At 38.8% G+C, this 23,862-nt stretch overlaps 1 protein-coding gene across 8 annotated transcripts; it reads left to right on the top strand.

The window, feature by feature from the left end:
* Positions 1-95: 95 nt before the first annotated feature.
* LOC134017749 (aerolysin-like protein) lies at positions 96-20,338 on the top strand. 8 transcript variants are annotated; one of them, XM_062457730.1, is made up of 13 exons: positions 104-250; positions 414-510; positions 656-788; positions 1,485-1,562; positions 1,808-1,921; positions 2,052-2,159; positions 2,300-2,600; positions 2,764-2,791; positions 2,947-3,210; positions 4,654-4,815; positions 14,825-15,097; positions 15,224-15,320; positions 17,886-20,338. In XM_062457730.1, the coding sequence occupies exons 3-13, from the start codon at positions 736-738 to the stop codon at positions 18,850-18,852; spliced, it is 2,445 nt and encodes an 814-aa protein (XP_062313714.1). In that variant the 5' UTR covers positions 104-250; positions 414-510; positions 656-735; the 3' UTR covers positions 18,853-20,338. The 8 variants fall into 8 exon arrangements, with proteins under 8 accessions (XP_062313713.1, XP_062313717.1, XP_062313714.1 ...); XM_062457731.1 differs by having other exon boundaries at positions 414-513; XM_062457729.1 differs by lacking the exon at positions 414-510 and having other exon boundaries at positions 96-250.
* Positions 20,339-23,862: the final 3,524 nt, after the last annotated feature.

Below are 23,862 nucleotides of genomic sequence, written 5' to 3'. Positions count from 1 at the left end.
TTTATAATGATTTTGAATCCTTCCATGCTTATGTTATCGTAGGCTACTAGGGGCGTTCCTGAGGACTTGTTGGCCCAAAAACGAAAGTAAAACCACATTTAATCAAGTAGTGCGTGTAGGACGAGGTTAGAAACGTAAACAAAGAAACTTACTAAACCTAATTTTAATATACTAATCCAACGAATCAAAGTATTTGAGACCCCTTTTGATAAAGCAATTTGAATGAAGGACGATTCCGTTCATCAAGCAGGTAAAAGTTGTGTTTTAGGCCTATTGAAAGCGGATCCCTTAGATTTTTCTTCAACGTGCGTACGCATTACAATTACGAAATTGAATTGTGCCTTAAGTGTTTAGTCATATGTTAAATGTAATGTAATTTGACATTAAGTGTGGTTATATTGCATGTCGTGGAGGTTGTGATGAAACAGTTTACATCCTGCTGCTAGTCGTTATTGTATCAACCAAATACTTTTCGAGACGATGCAGGCCAAGATGGAGAAAGACAACAAGGTGGTGAGACATGAGATTAATTTAGTGTACATATACAATTTGACATTGTCTGTTAATGAGAATAAGAATCTTTTTTTGTTGCAGTTTATAACCCGGTTTAAGAAATGTAATATATTTGCATTATTTATTATAATCTCCAATGTAGGACCATGTAGGTCGTGCTGGTGTCTGAGGGTGAAAGGAGTTTCCAGGAGTACAGGAGGGGGGAGAAACCCCCAGAGCAGCATGGAGGAAGCAACAGGTTCTCCTCAGGAGGAGGTGATCTCTCAGTTAAAGAGGTGAGACTGAGTGGATGTACTGGAGGGGACAATTACATAAAGCCTGTCACCTGACCAAAACACGGTCAAGGTATAACGACATCGACTTGTGGAGCAAGTAAAATCAACATGGATTTATTACATTTTGAGTGTTGGAACGATTTTAGTTTACTTCAAAATTATGTAAAACTAATGACATGGTAAATTTGTCACATAAATAAAATGTTCAGATACATTTACATTTAGCAGACGCTCTTATCCAGAGCGACTTACAGTAAGTGCAGGGACATTCTCCCCGAGGCAAGTAGGGTGAAGTGCCTTTCCCAAGGACACAACGTCATTTTGCACGGCCGGGAATCGAACCAACAACCTTCTGATTAATTGCCCGACTCCCTAACCGCTCAGCCATCTGACCCCCCAGATGATAATGTTTTTGTGTGTTTGTGTTCTAGAAAGCCAACCAAGCTGTACATTATTTGTTGTATGTTTAATTACAGACAAAAGATCTACACAAAAAGGGAGATTGTTCAAAGAGTTTACAGTACCATCAACCCAGAACGTTAACAACTTTGATTTAGAACCTCATTTGCACCTGAGTTAGTGTCTTTTGATTCTCATTATTTGTTAATGTTGTCATTATAATGCCAAGTCACCAGAGCCTGATAATGGTCCTCTGAAGACTCACCTTTGTGTACTTTTTATCTTCAAACATGATAGTGTGTCTGTTGAGGATTCAGAGTCACCATCAGCCAGCGACAAGCCTACAAATAAGGAACATCAACTTATGACACACAGGTGAAGTCTACCATCTTTACTAGGCAGTTTGTTGTACAACTGTACAACTTTATATTAATGTTGTTGTATAGTAGTAAGCCCTTAAGGGTTTGTGTTAAGATGAAATCTTCTCACAGTTTTTCTATTTTGTCTTAAAATGTTGACATGAGTTGAAAGTTCTTGTTGCTTTTTTTGTAGTCACCCCTTTAGGATGGATAAGCAAAACATTAATTATTTTGTAAAGTTGTTTTGCTGAATTGTTGTAGGGTGAATGAGGAGAGATCAGTATCGCCAACCCCCAGTTATCTGTCTATGGAGAGTGAACAGTCAATGTCTGTCCTTATGAATCGCAAAGAGCAGGACATGCCTGATGAGAAGGAGTAAGTTGTTTTAATTATGGCAATAGTATTGATTTTGACATCAACATAAATAAAACCAAAAAAAACATTTAACCTCACTATTAATTCATGCATTCATTTATGTCACTGAATATATGACTATTCCCTACAGGGTTCAGACTGACAGAGCAGGATCACCAACCCCCAGTCATGTATCCATGAAGAGTGACCGTTCTATGGATATACCCATCAGCTTCAGGGTTGGAGGTTCAACAATCATGTGAGATCATACTACTTAAGCAATGTCACACATGAGGGAGTGCATTATTACTGAATATCAACACGGCTGATCTAAAACAATACACTGGCTTTCACATGTGTAGGTGATTGTTTTGTTTGCTTTCTTAATGTTCAATCCAGAGAGGGTCTTTGTGATCCTTGTTTTGATGATGAAAAAAAGCTTAGAGCCGTGAAGACCTGTCTCACCTGCAGCAGCTCCTACTGTGACAAGCACGTCAGGAGGCACTACACAGACGCAAAGTTTCAGACACACACTCTGGTGGATGTGGACCCAGCCAAACAGCAGAGACTCTGCCAGGATCATCACAAGCCTCTGGAGGTGTTCTGCTGGACTGATAACATGCTGATCTGCAGTCAGTGTTCTGTAACACAGCACAGAGGACATTACATCTTTGTAAAGGCTGAACAAGCTGCAGGAAAGGTAGTTACTTAAGTTGATACTGTGATTAATAACTTGTGAAATGTTGAATATGTTTTATGGATATTTCATTTCACACCATAAAACAACATTTATGTTCATAAATTGAACAACAATTTTTGTTTTAAATTGAATTACTTAATAAAAAACTGTACTTTATTAACAGGAACGTCAAAGGCTAGATACAGTTAATCGTAAGTGTGTGTTATGAATATCCAAAATTAGATTATTTTTCAACTATATTGGCAATATAGTTCCTTTGATAAACTGAGCCTTTATCTTTTGCATTATTTAAGAAAGCTTGTGTTCATGTTAGTTTATTCATCTTTTTCATTCTGCACTTCATCAGTGTTCCCTCCTGGAGAGATCAGCTTCCTGTCAGTGAAGCCAGACTCTGTGACTCTGACCTGGGGACCTCCTGAGGGTCTGGAAGGACCCAGGAAGTTTATAGTGACCTGGGAGGGTGATGGAGAACCAGATAACCTGATCATAAAAGACATGTACAGAGTACAAATCATTGGGCTTCAACCTGGTCAACATTATGATTTCAAGGTGGCAACAATGGGAGCCGAAGGAAGCCAAAGCAGTTCTATTTCAAAAACTGTAATAACAGGTAAAATTATTTTATTACGGCTAGAATCAGCTAGATCCATGAATAATGTATAATCTGGACTCAACTGTGAACAGAATGGCAGACTACTAGTAGGTTAGCTACAGTAAACAAAGTCTCAGGACACATACATATTTTTTATGTGTTTATTACATTGTGCTCTATAATCTGGCAAGGAGTATTAAATCCCACTTGCATCATCAACCTATTGCAATACCGTATTTTTTCGGAAAACAAGCTTCATTTTCTATAAACCGCACCCCACCAGAATGGGAGCTTTGTGTTTTTAAATCGGATTATAACCCGCCCTGGAATATATGTCGCATTTGAGGGAACAATGATACCAAGCACTGCACTATAGGGGATTTTACAGCATGCCGTAACACACTTCGGTTGTGGATAGTATGTCCATGCGTTGCAAAATCCATTGTTATGTCTACAAAATTATTTTAGATATACAGTAATCCCTCGTTTATCGCGGGGGTTACGTTCCGAAAATGACCCGCGATAAGTGAAATCCGCGAAATAGAAAACTTTTTTATTTTTACAATTAGCAACTATTACATGTATACAAATACAGTGACTCACGTGTAGGCCGTTTCGTCGACATTATGGGTTTAGGAGATGTTCGAAATTACAAGATAATTTGGCCAACTTAATGTAAATTTGCCAAGCTGTTTTATGTACGTACACATAACTGCACGAGACGATGATATGATATGATACGATGATAGCACAATTCGTAGCATGTTTTGATACAAGAAGCGGGAGTGAGTTTTCAGCGAATCAGAATGCAGAGCACAATGCACCAAAAAAAAAAAAAAATGCATTATGAAAATCCGCGAAATAGCGAATCCGCGATAAGTGAACCGCGAAGTGGCGAGGGATCACTGTAGTATAAGTTTAGCTAGCTTGCAAATCCTGAGGATAGCCTACCGAAGTTGAATTAGCCAATGTCGTTAGCGATGCTAGCTAACGTTGGTTTGCTAGCTGTACAGTATATAACATTTCACTGGGTCTTGCAGCTGTTTGATTTACTGAAATTATTGTAAAATGTTATGTTTTACTAGCCTTTTGCCTACTTTAGCAAGTTATTGTATTTCCAAGCCCTGATAGTGTAACTGAGACGACACAGTAAATAATTCCTCTTTCAAGTAATAAGCCCCCGTTCAAGTGTTGAGCATTAAATTAGCTGCACGGTCTGTAGAGATCTTAGGACAAAGCCACTTTTTTGTTCTAAAACCGGGCTATACGCCGCTTCGAAATATAAGCCGTAGAACCACAAGAAAACTGTAAAATCGGGGTACAAGCCGCGGTTTTATTTCCGAAAAATACGATAGTTTGATGGTTTCCCTCTCTTAAGAAAAAAGTTTAAAGAAAGGAAATCCTACAGAGAAAAATATATCATCATCCCATAATTATTTAATGTTGTCATTTTTCTCAAAGCGGTCCCAAGGCCCAGCTACCTGGAAGTATTAGAGAGCCTGGACAGGTCTCTGTCTGTAGAATGGGGCAGAACAAATGGACTGCAGCTCTCTCATCGCTACTTAATAACCTACAGGAGCCCTGGATCAGAACCGCTGGCAGTACACACTGAACACACAACAGGTCCACTCCACTTCTCCAGAACCCTGACTGACCTGCAGCCTTGTACTCAGTACAAGCACATTTCTTTGTAGCACCAGAGTTACATACACCTTACATGTATTTGGGTGTGCTTTGCCTTCGGCAAGGGCACAACCTTTGTTCTCTCACATATATATTATTCTCACAATGGCTCTTTATTCGTTTTGTTTCAACGATGAGGCTGCCTCTTGCAGGGGAAATGAGAAGACATCTATTTCATTCTACACTTCACTCGTATTTTCAGTTGTAAATGAGCAGCAAAAAAAAATGCTTTTAAATCTATGTCATCTTTATAAATAATAAGTATGCATTTTTATATAAAATATACAGAAATATCAGTTGTAAAAATGTCATTCAAAAACGGACCCCTGTGCAACCGACGCAAGCAAGCACACCCTACAATTTCCCCAGAAATTGTACCCTCTCTAGTTTACATCTGAGATACCAAAATTCTACATGAATTGTAAATTAGGGTTTTTGAAACAGGTCAATTGTAGATATAACCTTATAGTTCTAAAAACTAACAGCCGCCTTGGAATTATAAGGTTCTATCTTAAAAAACTGAAAAAGGAACAATGATTATCAAATAAGTTTAACAATTTTATATTTATACATACTGTTGGGATGTTCAATTTATATAATAAAAAGTGTATTTTTATTGGTTAATATGTTAAATCTTCATGCATTCATGCACTTACAGCTATAACACTATTTTTCCAGTGCGTCATTTTTCCTTTCATCTTTCTTATTCAAGATAATAGTAATTTAATAATGTTAAATGTAAATGAATGATTTAAAAAATACATAGTCTGATGAAGGTCAGGTCCTTCAGTTTATCAAAGTATTTTCAGTAGAAAACCAAAATGAGTTGAAAGAATATTTAAAATCAGTCTTTATTTTTTTAGTTTATCAAATCATTTTCAAACAATTTAAATGTAAAATTCATCATACATCACACATGGCAATACTGACACTCATTCAGATAAAACTAATCAGAAATGTTTTGCTTATGAACAAGGTATTTCAAACTCAAGACTGGTTACTTAAAATCGAACTTATTTGAGATGCTGCTCCTAGCAATGAAAATAATTTAATGCAATAACAATATACATAGTATCTCTTACTATACACATACATCACATACTTACATCACATACTATTCACTTTATAATCAACACACAGCTCATGTTGGCAACATTAAGGCCTATTGAACAAATATTTCTTCAACATATCAATGAATTTCCAACCCATGACATCCATACATCTATACATACAAACATCCGTACATCTATACATACATCCATACATACATCTATACATACATACATACATTTAGCTAATTTCTTCATTATTGTATGGTAATACTCTTTATCTGCAAGTGGCATGAAGTGGAATGTCTGTTGCCCCCAACTCCTCATCCACAGTCCCACCCAGAATGTCTGTTGCCCCCAACTCCTCATCCACAGTCCCACCCAGAATGTCTGTTTCTGGCAACTCCTCCTCCACAGTCCCAGGCTCAGCATCTTGGTCAACATCACCAGTCTGTGGGAAAATTACTGATATTATACCATTGCTGTAATCATATAGCACAATAGAAAATAGATGAGAATCAAGGATAAAATTAAAATCAAAAAATCAAAAATTTTAATCAAAATTAAAAATTAAATGTATTCTTATTTTATTGTATTGTATTTGTACTTGTATTATTTACAGTGCTGTACAGTATTTCCTGTATACTAAAACTCTTCAAATTCTTCATATTTTTTTATCCCTCGTTTTTAAAAACCGCCTTTATGGCGTCTTGTAGAGATGTTGATGATTCTTGCAGATAAAGCGGTATATCATCTGCATAAAGGCTGTTCTTGTGAGGAGTGTTGAAGGTTTGGATTCCCTTGATGTTGTTATTTTGACATATTGCAGCAGCGAGAGGTTCAATGAACAGGACAAAAAGGGATAAAGAGAGTGGGCATCCTTTCCTGATTCCCTGTGCCGTGTGAAACTGTGATGATAATCCGTTGGAAGCAACTCGTGCCATTGGTGAGCTGTACAGTATTCCTAGCCACTGAATAAACATTTATCTGAAATCCAATTTGTGTAGTGTTAAAAATTGAATATCAGTTGTTTGATTTTTACAGATTTCTTTTTGTGTGGTAAATACGATATAATTACTATTTGCTGTTTCCCAGAGTAGTGTGGATAAGACTCTAGGGAATTGTTTATTTTCATGAGGGATGCCCACTCTTTTGTGAATAATGTGTTGACATCAGGATCTTTAAGCACAGAAGTGTCTCATCATCAAGCATGCTGTGGCACTGGAGATCCAATATTGTCTTTTGCATTACTTTGTTTATGTTGGCAATGTTACTGATTTGGGCAGAGAAAGTTTTAACTTTTATTTGACATGTTTTCTTCCTGAAGCATTTCGATTGGTGAATGGGAGAATTTGAGACTGGATTTCAGTTCTATGAGGTCTGCGTAATTATTCCAATAATGAGAGATTGTTGTTGATAGACGAGTAAACTGACCTCGATTGTGGTATTTTTGTCCTCAGTCTCGATTGACTTGTCTTCTCAGTTGCTTTTTGCTGTGTTCGAAAGGTAGTTGTTGATGAAGGTTTACAATTGTTGGACAGTTGAAGAGGTATGTAATCCGATGTTGGCAATAATGGGAGTAATATATGCAGGCAAAAGGTTTGGTTGTGATGTTTCTGCTTGATGAAATGTCTTATCCGGTTTTCTCACGTCATGTACCCAGAACTGCATCATCAATGTAGAGTGTCTGTGAAGGAAAAATTCTAGTGGCACTGTGTATATTTGAATAGTCAAGGGATGGCGGTTACAATACATTTATTTTGCTTGTACAAATCATGAATTAACAAAGTACTTTGTGATCAGTCATAACGAAGGAGGTGCTAGCCACAGGTCGTTCGCAAGAGTGATGAAGAACAACTCCAAAACCCTGCCTTATATAAACTTTAGATCAAATGGTTCCTCTGAACTCTGTTGATTGGTCAACACTGCTCAGTGACAGTTTGACTTTATACCAAGTGTCCCACAGTTCTTAGATGTGGCATCTCTCCCCAAACCAGTAGATAGTAAAACCACAGGAGTTCACCAGTCAAATGGTCAACTGTCCTTTGTATGGGCAACTTCAAACAAGTATTTGATTAACCCCACCCAATGCAACAGGAAGGGTCAGAGCAGCTTGATCAGTTAAACTGCTCCCTCAGATCACAATAACAATACAGTTGAATCCACATTGTCTCCAGACCAGCTGTCTCATCCTCCCCAGGTGTCATAAACTGCAAATGGCATCTCTACCAAATGGGGTTATTTCAACATTAACCAACTATAGACTTCCATTAAATCACATTCCTCATATATAAAACATACACATTATAACTGTATTCCAAATTTCCACGACAATTCCACTCTTTTTTTTTTTTTTTACAATAGCATAAACTCAAACAGTTAATCAAGAAAAATAAAATTCAAACATTAACATAAGAAATGCTAGTCCCAAGACAAAACCCCTCGTAGCCCGTACACCACAAAGTCCAGGTTGTCGGAACTGATGCCATGGTCGTGCATCCGTAGTGACCATCTTCAGTTGGCTTGTAGACAAACTTCTTTCAGTCAGTGTAGTCGAGTCGAACCGATTGCAAACGACGATCAAATTGCTCAGGGCAACTTTCAACGACACTGCACTTTGCGTACAGCTCGGAAATTTCCTTGGTACTACGCAGAACGCGTATCCTCTGCTTCCGTCTCCAGACAAGGTGCACGCAATGGTTAGCGTGTATCCACGTTGCTCTTCCTTCCGATCCTAACCGCCGGATTAGTCGTTAGGAGAATCTGGTATGACCCCGTCCACCTTGGGTTTTACCAGGCGTTTCAGGTCCTTCACCACGATCCAGTCCTCTGGTATCAAATCATGCAGCGGTCCAGTCATAGGAATAGCCTCCTTCACCTGCCTGTGAATCTCACACAAAATAGACTCCAAAAAGGTTGCACAGTGATAAACAAGCACATTCTCACAGAGGTCAGTTAAAGGTAACTGACTTCTTGTCGTCTGACTTAGTCTTCAAAGTTCTGTTCTCTCATTCAACTGAAGTGATTAACACAATGTTGAATCCTATCAACACCAAAATAACTTCCATAAACAAGTGTGACCCATTATCATTACATATCCTCAAAGAAAAATCCCATCGAAGAATAATCTAAATTAACAAAACTTGACCACTGAGCCCCTGAGAAGTCTAAAACTTATTCCCATCCAACAACCATCAAAACAGTATCACTTCTCCAAAAATTGAACTCTCAACTATCAATACTCAAATAGTTTCTCTAACCTTAACTGTGAAGCTTATCGTGTTTAAATTCCTTTTCTCATAATACTCGTCCCACATATGAAGAACTAACAAAATGACTATGCATCCATTACGAATCCTCTTGTATGCTAAAATAATGCATTCTTCTTGATATCACACAAACTGTAGAGGCATGATCTTTCCATGTGTTAACTGAGCAAAATCTCAAAATAAATGTTTTATGCCGACCATACAACCTCCATTTTTATTCTCATATCCTTCCTTTTTCCAAAACGCATTTTCTTGTGGGTAAGTCCAAGTTCGAATCTCCATTCCACCATTCCTTTCTCCATCTGTCCGCTGTATTCTGTAATTCTTATCAAATATACTCAAACAAAACAAAATTCTCACTCTGGGTTAAATACAGTCCAATATTTTCAACTCAGCAATATCATATCAAACCCTCACAATCCTATCACAAATCCAAACTACTGAAGCTAAATTCATAAAACCATAAAACCCCCATAGTCACTCTCTGTTTGGATCAGTCAGTCATCAGTCAGTCATAAATTCCTAAACGTCATCTCTTCCTCTCTAAGAAGCCTGCGCTTCCCTTAAAGAATCTGTAACAAATGTTGTATCAAGTTCACACAACAATTTTCCTCAAAAGAGTCCTGTAAGCCCAAATTTGTCAAGTTAGGCTCATCCGGACATAGCAACATCATCTCATCACTTCCTGTAAACATGTCAACATCAAAAACATATTCTAGTTAGTTCATCAATGCATTCACGCAATCTAGAAACTGCTCCAGCTAGTATCAACACTAGCATTTTCCCTGTGGAACAATCATAATTGTTAGAGTGAATTCCACATTTGCATACAGCAAGTTGTGTCCCAGATCAAACTAAGAAACTTCCTGTTTCCATACCTTTCCCAAAATCATATGTAACACCAATGATGTATTTAACTATCAGTAAATATTTTAACTCTTTTCCCTTTTATGAATTAACAAGCTTACACTGAAGCAACCAACTTTAGAACCAATTTGTATAAAATAAAACTATTTTAGAAAACAACCAAATTACGAATAACCTCAACTTTTAGTCTCTTATTATCTTTTCTTCAAAAACCTTTAGGAACCGTTCAAATGAATACCTTTACATTTCAGATTCCCTTTAAAAATATATTTTTTCTGTATTTAAATTCACCAAATCAAATCTCTCTTTTTCCAAAACATGTAGAAAACTATCATCACTACCCTAAACCAGAATTTAATCTGTATGATTCCAAAATGAAACATGGACCATAAAATGTTCTTAATGTAACCATTAGCCAAACTTATACCCCATCTATATTTCTATATAGGTTAGATAGGTAGAACTTCATAACTTGCTTTGGCTGCAGTCCAGAACAAGCTACTTCGTTCCAACCATCACACCACAATTTATCAGACTTAATGAGTCTTCCCAAATTATTTCAAAACCAAGTTATAATAACCCTCTTTATGAACCAATAGCATAATGAAACAACCTCATCACAGCCTAACTGTTTATCCCAAAACATTGTACCATACCCTGATAAAACTCACAAAGAAAACTTAAAATCAAATTACAGTCAAACTCCAAACAAAAGTACATTGTAATCATTTTCTCTTATTTCACAACCACATTGCATCTAATACCTTTATCAAAACTCTTAAAAACCTCTAGATTTTACTATTTTGATTTAAAACGTCTGCCCATATACCTCTTCAAAGCATATGCATAGTTCCCTTTTCAGAACATCAAAATGTTTAAACCAATTCACAATTTAACATAAACCCGTAAAACCAAACCTTATTCTTTAACTCCTCAAAAGTTTCATCAAAGCATGTAATGTATACACCTTTGAATATTCCTATATTTACCAGCTATCTCAATTACTCTTTGTTAGTAAATCAACTCAAACTAGAGAGGGTACAATTTCTGGGGAAATTGTAGGGTGTGCTTGCTTGCGTCGGTTGCACAGGGGTCCGTTTTTGAATGACATTTTTAAAACTGATATTTCTGTAGGCTATATTTTATATAAAAATGCATACTTATTATTTATAAAGATTACATAGATTTAAAAGCATTTTTTTTTGCTGCTCATTTACAACTGAAAATACGAGTGAAGTGTAGAATGAAATAGATCTTCTAATTTCCCCTGCAAAAGGCATCCTCATCGTTGAATCAAAACGAATACATTTGGCAGACCGGTGTAAAAATTGACCTAATCTCTATGACGTAAACGTCCTTTTAAGTTTTTCCCTTCTTGTGATATTTTAAGGCATTTAGCCTACTCATATTGCATTCATTCATGAATAAAGAACCCCCTTTGAAGATTATTCTACGACGTTACCGGCAGTAGAAGATGGAATCACGATTCAAACAGTACCATCTGCTAACTGAAAATATGCCCCCCAAAACGTAAATAAGCTTGACATTTATTTAGTGGAAAATCGCTCATTCATAAAAAGCTCACTGGTAGCGATCATTGTCAGAAACAACGCAAAATGCGATATAGCCCTGTGTGGAGAAGCTGCCCCGGTAAATTGTACTACTACGGCACAGTACTAGACTACTGCTGTGTTCGTCTTGGTAGCGATTGCGTTGGTTGAATTGGATTTAACGTTCCGTTGTACGGTTTAAGCTGAAATTAATTATTTTCATGAACAGATTGACAACGTTTAGGCTGTGGCAATGAAGTTCAGGTTAGTAGTTATATAGACTTTTGATTTAAGTAAGGGGAGTGCCGAACATGTTCTGTCGCCGTTTGACTTCCTAAACAGCTGTGTAGTGTAGATGTTTTTGTAGTGTGTCTCACGTAAGCTACAGCGTTGCAGTGAGCTACACTGGTTTGAAACCACAGGTAATGGTAATTTCACCAACAAATCGTTTACTAATGTCAGAATAAATCCTACAACGAAAATGTATATGTGAGGAATGTTTATTTTAACGATTGAAAACAGATAACGCTACATCATAGACCACTGTAGTATGTGTTGCCCGGGCAACACAGGCTAATGTCATGATGCTAATACTTCAGTGAAATAGTAGACTACTGTTTCCGAAAGTAGATGTACTTCCTTAATAATATCAGCTTATACTGTACATTACACATGACAATTGTGTGTCATATCACAAAGTAAAATGAGTAAATAGTTATCACCCTGGCCTCTTTGCTTGTGGCGTTTCTGCAGCTGCCTTGCAGTAAAGCTATAGTTAGCCTAGCTATCCCCCAAGTTAACAGATGCAAAACGAATGTTCTGCTACAGGTAGTCACGCGTGTTTTCGTGACGTTAGTGACGTTAGTAACGTCAGTGACTGTGGCTAGCAAATTAGCCACCGTTAGCTTCACTTTTCACCACAAAAACTTAACTTCAGCCTAAACCATGCAACGGAACGTAAATTCCAATAGAAGCAACTCAATCGCTACCAAGACGAAACTTTTGACACCTACTTTGTCTATGTAGGCCAAATATTGACTGAGTTTTAGGGGGGCAAAAAGAATAATAATATTAATATATATGTGAGAGAACAAAGGTTGTGCCCTTGCCGAAGGCAAAGCACACCCAATAATAATATATATGTGAGAGAACAAAGGTTGTGCTCTCGCCGAAGGCTTGAGCACACCCAATTACTCCTTTTCGTTTCTAAAAACAATTAAATTCCGACTTCACAACTTTCAATGAAAATAACTGCACAATCATAAATTACAAATATTCAAACCGAAAAATAATTAAAATTTCGAAAAATAATTACAAATGATTTTTGTAATTTTTATATAGCTTGAATAATAGACACCATTAGTTACTCATACTTCTTTTAACCTCAAAAAAACATAACTTGCAATTAAAACAAAAAATGAACACGCGTGTTGCAAACTTAAAACCTCTACTTTGAAATTTCACAGGCCTATACTTCCTAACTTTTTTTTTTCTTAAACACTCAGCTGACTAGTATACTTTTCTCTCGGGACTTAGAATCACGTTTAGGCCTTAAATAAATAAGAACTGTTATGACCACCAAAGCCAATACAATTTCTCAAACTATCACTAACCCAACATATTCTAATCCTAGGGTCTCAACAGACACATATTACATGTGAATTATCACCCTTTTGTGCGCTCGTCAGCACACTTTCCCTGCATGCTTTTTTACGACTTTCACGTTAAGGATAAGTTCTCCGGCCTTACCCTATTAATTTCGTACGACTTGCACGTACAGGACACCGCTCTCCTCCGGTCTCTGCCCAATTACTAACTAAACCGAATTATTGACCATAGTCTAAACAACACACATTTAGACAACTCAAATTACACAGAAGCCAAAAAAGAATATTTACCGGTTCTTTCAGGATCCCACGTCAGCAAAAGCGCAACCAGCCAAGCACCCCCCCCCGAATCGGTCCCGCTTTCTCTGTAAATTTTGGAGGTAAAGGCGGCTATGCCGGATTGATCAGATCACCTTTTCTAAGGGAGTACTTGTCCGCGATACGCTGAGCAGACAAGGATCTCCCCACAGGCCACCAAGATGTGAAGGAAACATTCTAGTGGCACTGTGTAGATTTGAATAGTCAAGGGATGGCAGTTACAATAAATTTATTTTGCTTGTACAAATCATGAATTAACAAAGTACTTTGTGATCAGTCATAATGAAGGAGGTGCTAGCCACAGGTCGTTCGCAAGAGTGATGAAGAACAACCCCAAAACCCTGCCTTATATAAACTTTAGATCAAATGGTTCCTCTGAACTCTGTTGATTGGTCAACACTGCTCAGTGACAGTTTAACTTTATACCAAGTGTCCCACAGTTCTTAGATGTGGCATCTCTCCCCAAACCAGTAGATAGTAAAACCACAGGAGTTCACCAGTCAAATGGTCAACTGTCCTTTGTGTGGGCAACTTCAAACAAGTATTTGATTAACCCCACCCAATGCAACAGGAAGGGTCAGAGCAGCTTGATCAGTTAAACTGCTCCCTCAGATCACAATAACAATACAGTTGAATCCACATTGTCTCCAGACCAGCTGTCTCATCCTCCCCAGGTGTCATAAACTGCAAATGGCATCTCTACCAAATGGAGTTATTTCAACATTAACCAACTATAGACTTCCATTAAATCACATTCCTCATATATAAAACATACACATTATAACTGTATTCCAAATTTCCACGACAGTGTCTTTAATGTAATTAAGTATGTGAATGTCTATGTATAATGCAATTACCTGAAATAAATGGAATTCCATATCCTGACGCAATGTAGAATTCCATCAGTTTGACACCTGCCTCAATGTTTGGAGTCAGTAAAAAAAAGTAGCAGAGAAGAGAATGTGTCAGTTAGCTTTGCCACTACGATGATGGGTCATTCTGACCCATCAGTCATTGTGACCCACCGTCATATTGCGACAACTTTACCGCATACAAAAACAAAGTGAAGCATTTTCTTTTATCCATTGGGCTGTCTCAGACCCCCCACATAGTGAAGGTTAAAAGAAAATTTGTTTTTGTATTGGTTAAAATTGTCGCAACACAACGATGGTTCGTTGTGAACCTTTGGGTCATGTGACCCGAAGGCAGCACAAGGGTTAAACAACAAGTGTTTACTGCAAATCAAAATGTTTCTATCAAATCTCTAAAATACCCCCCTTTCACTTAAGGAGTTCCATCACCAACTGACCTGACCACAGAGCAGTTACAGCCCTCCTCTGTGACCCTGTGTTGGACCAAGCCTGAAGGAATGGAGACAATCCCACATCACTTCCTCATAACCTACAGCAGCCCAGGAACAGAGTCCCAGCCAACACAGACTGGAGACTGCTGCACAACACTGACTGACCTGCTACCTGGTACTCACTACACTGTTGGAGTCTGTACTGTGCTGGATCAAGGAGGACAACTGAGTAAACCTGCCTCTACAACCATCATCACTGGTGAGACACTTGTACATGTCAATTCAAGCTTTTGTCACCAGAACATTGTCTGCACGTAAATGTTGTCAAGGGACTCTTGAAACTGTATTTTATTACAATGTTCATGATCTTTTATCCCTTCTCCAGACGGGTGGCCTATGGGAAATTGTGGCCCCACTGCAAGAACAGAGCACCCCCACCCTACCTCCCCCACGCTACCACCAGCCAGAGGAATTCAACATCAGTAATTACACAGAATATTTGTTTTTTTGTATCGATTCAGCAACATTTGGTATATTACCATAGTATACCCTATAGCTATATAATTTTAAGCTAGACATGCTCCACTACCTCTCCATTGATATGGATGGGGATGTGTGTGATGGTCCTAGCTTGTCTGAAGTCCACAATGATCTCTTTTGTCTTCTTGGTGTTGAGTGTCAAGTTGTTGTTGTTGGTGCCACTTAACCAGGTGCTGGATCTCCTCCGTGTAGACGGTCTTGTTGTCTCTGATCAGGCCTACCACTGTGGTGTCATCTGCAAACGTAATAATGCTGTTGGACCCCAAAACAGGAGTCGTGTTTATAGACATAAGAGTTTTGCACTACATACACGTGAAAAGTGTCAAAATGTTTGTCTCATTCCCGAATGTATTGCTTTTACTTCCTCAAAGGTTTGGCTGCATGGTTTATGACAAATTTTAGTTTTGGGGGCAAAAAGTGCTGCTAACGATAGCTAACTAGCTAGCCACAGTCACAAACATTGCTAATGTCACAATGTCAAACCCCTGCGTGCGTTTACCTACAGTACAAGTCTCTTTTCAGTAGCTAGATAGCTTCTTCTAGCTAACTAAAACTACAAAAAGACTTCAAGATTCAGGTGTTAGGTGGCTGAGCGGTTAGGGAGTCGGGCTAGTAATCTGTAGGTTACCGGTTCGGTTCCCGGCTGTGCAAAATGACGTTGTGTCCTTGGGCAAGGCACTTCACCCTACTTGCCTCGGGGGAATGTCCCTGTACTTATTGTAAGTCGCTCTGGATAAGAGCATCTGCTAAATGTAAAATGTAGAAACGCAACAGGCACAGACGAGGGTGCCAATGATATATTGGGGTCTAACTGCATTCTTTTCCCAATAAATATGCAACACTACCCCATCAGGAAAAACGGACCCACTGAACTGTGTGAAAGTGTGTGTGTGTGTCATTGACACAGGTAGGAGTCTCTGTAGACTGTGTGCACACCTCTCTGTGCATCTTGTTTCTGTCTTATTTTTTCTCCTTTTTTTTTGGTGATATTCCTACACAGAGGAAAAATACAAAAACTCGACAACATATGATAATACACTAGATATTTCTGTAAATTCATAGAGTTTTGTCAGATGACGACATTCCTGTGGGGAGTGGGTGCCACGGAGAGGAGGAAACCAAATAATCGATTCCACTTAAACTCCACCTTACCTAACTGTTATATAAATCTGTTATTTATAGAAATGTGTTCCCTGTTATATATTTTGTTACATATGCAGGTGATGGACCTTTGTTTTTATTCACACAGTTCAGACAGGAGGTAGGCTATGGTATATATGTAGAAAAATACATTAATTTATTTAACATAGATCATAAATGTCGTAGGCACACAAGCTAAATAGCTAGACTAAAGCAATGCCTTGCACCAGCATCCCTCGATATCAAAGGCGAATTACAACTGACTGCACCCGCGTGCACTGTCGTCACGCTTTCAACGTCCATACTTATCAGGTATATTAACAGCCCTCCCGGGCCGTGACACACCAGCCCACCTTGCATTCACCTCTCCCAATTGCCCTCCCCGTGCCTTCTATCAAGTGGCCGGATATCACCTGCTCAGGTAGTGCACCCTATTTCAGTGTCCCACCTGACACACCCGGCTTGGGATTGGTTCCACTAGGCTACATTTTGGATGCAGTGTCTGAACTGTCACACTCATGTCATTGGTGTTCACTTGAGGAAAGGCTTTTCTCCATACCGTGTCGATTTTTTAGAATGCATAAACAAATGGGTTAAAAACCCTCATATTATCCTTTACATTAGATGTTCTCTCATAGACGTTTATAGCAGGCAATAATAGGCGTGACTGCGGCCACAGGAAAGTCAAGGTGAATTACCGCACACAGAAACGGTGAGGCAGATTCCCAAGACAGCAACAGGCTTAGACGGTTAACATTTTGAGAGGAGACTAGTGATAATGAGTTAGACACATTAGACACATAGAACATTCAAACGGATAAAAATTAATGCACTTTTTTTAATTGGCCTAAAAACTTACGCCTTTGATTGCTTTTGTTATCTGCAAGACTGTGCATGTCTATGGACTCCTCGCATTATTTGATGGTGTATTTTTGTAGAAATGTTGTTTATATATAATAAATTGAATGAAATTAAATTAATTCTGGCATACCCATAGGTTTTTGTGAAATGCTGCCTGCTGGAAATGCAAGCCACAGAAAATGGCTAAAAATAAAATAAAAAAAGATTATAGGAAGGCTGGCCAAATTATCCCAGTACCCTTCAACAAACAACAGTATCAAGAACAACAACCTTTACATGTTTCAAAATGTGGTTGTCAGAAAACCCAATAACCCTTTATATTAGCCCTCAGTGTATGCCAAAGTACATTTTGCATAGCTGGAGCTTTTATTGGCAGGTTTTTGGCACAGGTGAAACCATTTTAACATGTAGAGAAAAATGCTGGATGTCCTTTTTGGATAAAATATTTATTTGACTTCCTAATATTTATTAATCTATCCAATTTCTTTTCTTTTCATTTCTTTTAGGTTTGCATCGACAGCAAGAATGTCATACCTTTCACCGATGCTTACAATTGGTGGACAAGGAGGTTCTCCCTTTGACTTCAATGGTATTGACAGTGGAGCCACGCTGGAAAAGATCTGGGTGTGGGTAGGAGGCTGGCAGGTGAAGGCTCTGAAGGTTTGGCTTACTGATGGTCGAAGCCAAGAATTTGGAGAACCTGCAGGAAAGTTTTCTGAATTTCAGTTTGAAGATGGAGAGCATTTTACCAAGCTTTCACTGTGGGGAAATGGTGCTGGGACACGTTTGGGTGCCATGAAGTTCCAAACAAATCACTCACGGGAGTTCTTTGCTTACATGACAGACTGGGAGCTGAAAACTGAGTACCCTGTTGATGTCGGCTCCGGGATCTGCGTTGGAGTCTCTGGAAAGGCTGGTTCAGACATGGATTGCTTAGGTTTCCAATTCATTAATACCATCAAGTCTACAGTATTGACGGATGTCTATTACCCCACACTTCAAGGTGTAATACCCCAGGTGGCTACTGAGCTAATTAAGTCTGTGACCTACAAAAACAACTTTACTGTCCCTCAAGAATACAAAATTGAAACGTCTAAAACGATCACCAAAAAGTCATTGTGGTCTGTAACTAACAAGTTTGAAACAAACTTCAACTGTTTGGTGAAAGCAGGAATCCCAGAGGTAGCAGAAGTATCTGCTGGATATGGCTTCACTTTGGGGACAGAAAGTCCACATGGCTTAGAGGAAGAGAGATCCCATACTGAGTGTCTGTCCTTTCCGATTGATGTTCCTGCAGGGAAGACCGTACATGTTGACATCACTATTGGTAGAGTTACAGTTGATCTCCCCTTCACTGCCACAGTGGAAATTACCTGTCTCAATAATAGTGTTCTGAGGTTTAAGATCAGTGGAACCTACAAGGGCCTCACTTACACAGACGCAAAAGTAGTAGTAGTTACTACTAGTGCTTAAACTGTTGCGTAGGCTGAAGCTCTCAAAATAATTAAGTTAGAAATTCACAAAGAGAACTTATGTGATGGCCATTTGATATTTTGTTGTGTAACTCATTGTGAAAGAAATTTTGGGCCTATGTACAATGAATGTGTTTTAGGAGAAGTTTACAGTTGGTTAAGAAGCTTGATACAATGAATGTTGATTCAACTCCATTTGGTAGAGATGCCATTTGCAGTTTTATGACACCTAACTAGGAGACGTGAAGTCTAAGAGACGGGAAGTCTGGGTGACCTGAGAGAGTTCTTGTCACCTGGGGGGAAGAGACAGTTGGTCTGAAGACAATGTGGATTCAACTGTATTGTTCTAAGGATTTAACCAATGACAGAAGAGATTTGGTATAGCTGCATGTCTGTAGGATGGACCAATGACTTTTGAGAACTGTCGTATCTATAAAATGGTCTGTTGAAGAATGTTCTGGGGGGTTAAGGGTCATCAGCTGGGTAGTGCTGGTGGGCTGGATTCTCCCGGTTCCATTCTAGAATGCTAGATGGAGCTGTATAGAATTGTCTTTGTGTTATTGTCTTATGTTTGTGTGTCGATGATGTTATGTTGATAACGTTATTATGTTCAAATCTACGTCAAATAAACATTAACTCTGTACTTCACCCGACTTCAGCTTAAACAATTGATTCTCCCAAAAACTTCCATGACACTCATAAGAATACTTTTTATGTCAGATTTAGTGCTCTGAGGAGAAATCAATGTCTTCAAAGAAAGCATAGTTAAAACCGATGTGTTTAACTTCTGAAAAAGACCACAGGACTACATTTCCTCAATTTATGTTCTGTGTTTTGAACATGATATTATTTATAATGCTAGTAAGAGTGTTGTTATGATTTGCAGAACTAAAGAGGATAAATGTCTAAACATTTCTGTTTTTAAATTGAAAATTATCTTAATTTTTGAGTGAAGGTGAAATATATTGAAAACATTTTGATGACAGATGAGGACATTGAAAGGCAACGTCCCATGATGTGTACACAGGATAACATACTTTCACACAAGTTTAGTGCATGTACAGATGGGGTGAAGGTCTTTTGCACACCACTCTACATAGCACATTTGTGGTCAAACTATAGGATAGCAAGCTTACAGAGACTTCAAGTAGCTTATAATGATGCAATGAGAGTGTTATTAAAGAAATCCAGATGGCATAGTGCGAGTGAAATGTTTTTGGCTGCAGTCAATACTTTGCATGCTGTTTTAATCAATGTTATGTATACGTTTATTTGTTGACTCAACAATTCAGAAAATGAAATTGTGGGCTTATCGAATATAAGGATCAGTATTATACACTACCAATCAAGCTGTGGAAAATCTGTTACCGTTGCGTCTTTGTAACACACTGATCTGTATGGATTATTATTTATTTTTTGTCAATGTAATGAATTGTCTTGTATCTTAACTGGACCCTGAGTCTGTAATAAAAGTTTTGAATGGGAAACTATTTGATTACGTTTGACAACGGTGACTTTTGGGAATGTTACAGTTTGAAATGACAACATGTAAGTCTGCTGTTGCAGGAGAACTTCTGAGGAGGTATACAAGTCTGTATATAATGTATAATATAATGTATACAAGCCTGTTCATTGTTGCTTCATGAGAGACAACTACAAACTTGGTAGCAAGTGTCTCTTCTATGATTGCAATCATTAAAGTACTCGAAGCTTAGTCAAATTTATCTCGTTAAATTTTTGCATGAGTTCTCCGACTTCTCAGTCTCTAGGCAGGATTTAAAAACCTGTGAAGTGGTTGCCTGTGGAGAAAGAGGCATCCAATTCCTTGTGCTATGATGGTATTGAATACACAGTGGTGTAGTATAGCTTTTATGTAGTGAGTATACTGTGAATTTTAGGGCCTAGTCTAGGTTTGATGTCAGATCAGATAGGGACTTTCACAGGTAATGCGAATTTGAATCTTTTAGCATTAATTTGAGCGCAAAATAGTTTGGTGAGCTTTATGTAATATGAACTATTAGTTGGACTAATAGTATTTTTACTATTATATTTTTATATTTGCCGAAAATGACAACCCAAATTTTTACCAAAAAGATTCAGGGCTTTTGAGAAAACATTCGGCTTTGCAACACAAATGGGGTGAAATGAATGAAGGTGTGGAAGTTCTGTCACAAAACGATATTGTTACGTATCCTCACACTTTTATAAGTATTCTTTTTCTCAGAACAATTTTATGTGAGCCTTCTGTTCTTCACTCAAAATTGTCCTTCTCAACGTTTAACAAAAAGGAAAGAAAAAGGTGCAGGGGGTCTCTTATCTTTTTTTTGCTGTATATGGCTCATTAGACTTACAAGTAACCACAATTTCTTGTCTTTAGAACTGGTTATCTTTCCGCCATTATTCAACATCCTCATTTATGGTCTCACACTCACAATCGGCACACATGGCGATAGAGAGGTGGCATTGACCTCGACAAGGAACTCTGAACAAACTCAGTGAGTAGGGGACACGAGCAGACCTGCTCAGCTGCTCTAAATCATGCACCCTGTATAGACTAGAGACCCGCGCTGGCACTCGAAACTATTCACCTTAAGGCCTCAAAGACTTGACTAAACAAATAGTTTTCCTCAAGAAATCATGGTTGAGACTTGAGCTCAAATACTTTAATATAGTGACTGAATGTAAGCAGTACCATAGACCTGGTATATACTGTATCAAGCACAGCATGTTCACTGTAAATTTACAGTGTTGTTGACGGTATGCATGTGTGTGTGAATGTGTGTGGTGGGGTGTAGTGTGTGAATGTGTGTGGTGGGGTGTAGTGTGTGAATGTGTGTGGTGGGGTGTAGTGTGTGAATGTGTGTGGTGGGGTGTAGTGTGTGAATGTGTGGCCACCTGTCTAAACCTGGCTGGTTTTGAAAATGTCTCTCTCCCCCCGCCAACCCCCAGTCTGAACCAGCCTATTCCGTAGTGCAGTAGTGTTGATCGTAAACAGCCCATATGGTACCTAGTCCATACAATACTTAACTACACAGTACCTACCAAGTCCAAGTCCATCAATGCTTAACCCTCACAATACCTTCTTTGTCCACACATTACCTAGTCCATATAATTCCTAGTCCATACAGTACTTAACGTATTTTTCGGAAAATAAGCCGCATCGTGTATAAGTTGCACCCCCCCAGAATGAGCACTTTGTGTTTGTAAATCGGAGTATAAACCGCACTAGAATATAAGCCGCACTTTGAAAGCAAACAACGTTACTGTTGCGCGGGCTAGCGTTGAGCGGACCAACGCTCACAATTGATTATTTGGCCAGACACACCATCACAGCTGACAGCTTGGATGGCCATCTAACTAGACAACATTCCCAATCAAGGTGAACACTCAAATTATCTAAACTACAGACCATAGCATTACACATATAAAAACAGAACGAACACAACAAAAGAACTCCAAACAGTCAATAGTCAATATACTACCTAGTCCATATAGAACCTAGTCCATACAATAACTAAGTCATTTAAAACCTACTTGACAACATGAGTGAAGATAGTTCCACGCCCAGTAACGTACTGTATGCTTCTAGTCCTTGAACCCTCAATGTCTTTATGAGTCACTCTGGGAACAGGAAGGTCATTCATTCCTTAATGAAACATTTCCACGATCCTTGTGGAGATGTGGTCCTGTTTGTGGGTGGGAGTGTCATCACCCAGGCCCGTTTGCCCACCAGCTTGTTGCCAGTGTTTTGGTTCATCGTTATCCATGTCTAAGGACAAACATTAAGCAGACCCGGAAAACAAGCAGATAAAGGAACTCCAGTTCCCACGCTGCACCATCTTGCTGTTAGCAGTTGTAGCTCCGGGATAGAGACATCAATATGTCCATGTCTGTTCTCACAGTACACCCCAGACTTGGTCAACACCATGGCTTTTGACTTTGTCCACTGGCTGCTGTTTTCCTTCATAGATGCCACTTTATTTAATTAATGTCCAAGTTCAATTCTACATTGTTTGTTGTGATGTGAGGAGGGGCAGAAGCGCAACCTGTTCCCTCTCTGGTCAGGAGGAAGGAAATCCGTCCTGTGAAATCTACTTCTAATATACCTCTAATCTACCACCCCTACCTGTAATATACCTCTAATCTACCCCTAATCTCCCTCTAATCTACCTCCCCCTATCTCTAACGAGTAGGCTGAGTGAACACAGACAAATTTCCGAACTTTTTCCACATTCTATTGCTTCTAGAAGGGCTTGAATCACTCACACTGAGGTTGGTTTTGCAGTCAGAAGTGTTGATAAAAACTGCTGATAGGCCTCCCCTGTGTGTTTGCAGCCAAACCCATCTGTACTGGACACGACCTGCAGCACCCCTCGCCCGCCCTGAGTGATGGGAAGCCTGATTCTTTACAGTGACTCTCCAGTCAGTAAAAAGGTTGTTTAGTTTAAGTTACATTGTTTTCAAACTGCATGTAGCAACACTGGACTGTGGAATAGTGGAGTCAGGTGGCTGAGCGGTGAGGGAATCGGGCTAGTAATCCAAACGTTGCCAGTTAGATTCCCAGTCATGCCAACTGACGTTGTGTCCTTGGGCAAGGCACTTCACCCTACTTGCCTCGGGGGAATGTCCCTGTACTTACTGTAAGTCGCTCTGGATAAGAGCGTCTGCTAAATGACTAAATGTAATGTAAAATAGTAATCATGCAAGCCCTATTTATTCAGTCCTTCCATCTTTCTATTCATCCCCCTTTTTTGACTACAAACATGGATGAGTCCCCCATTTCAGGAAGCACCATGTTTTGTGTCAGAATAAAGTGTGTGCAAAGTCTACTAAAGTCAGATCACTGATTCTGCAAAATTGACTGGTCTACTAAAGTCAGGTTAATGTGTCTGGTGCGGTGTGAGGTTGGCAGAGAACGCCTTGTGAGAGTAGACCTAGAGATTCCCACACTCTGCAATTTGCAGATAGATTCACACCCAAGATTGAAACAATACACGTCTTGAAGACAGAA

This window comes from Osmerus eperlanus, chromosome 3 (assembly GCF_963692335.1).
Source record: "Osmerus eperlanus chromosome 3, fOsmEpe2.1, whole genome shotgun sequence".
In the NCBI taxonomy this organism is placed as follows: domain Eukaryota; kingdom Metazoa; phylum Chordata; class Actinopteri; order Osmeriformes; family Osmeridae; genus Osmerus; species Osmerus eperlanus.
The sequence above is the reverse complement of the archived record's forward strand: the minus strand, read 5'-3'. Positions and strand labels throughout refer to the sequence as shown.

Coding starts and splice junctions, on each gene's coding strand:
- LOC134017749 (XM_062457729.1), top strand. CDS start 223: ATGAAGGACGATTCCGTTCATCAAGCAG. Junction 251..655: donor CGATTCCGTTCATCAAGCAG/GTAAAAGTTGTG, acceptor TCTCCAATGTAG/GACCATGTAGGTCGTGCTGG. Junction 2,601..2,763: donor CTGAACAAGCTGCAGGAAAG/GTAGTTACTTAA, acceptor CTTTATTAACAG/GAACGTCAAAGGCTAGATAC.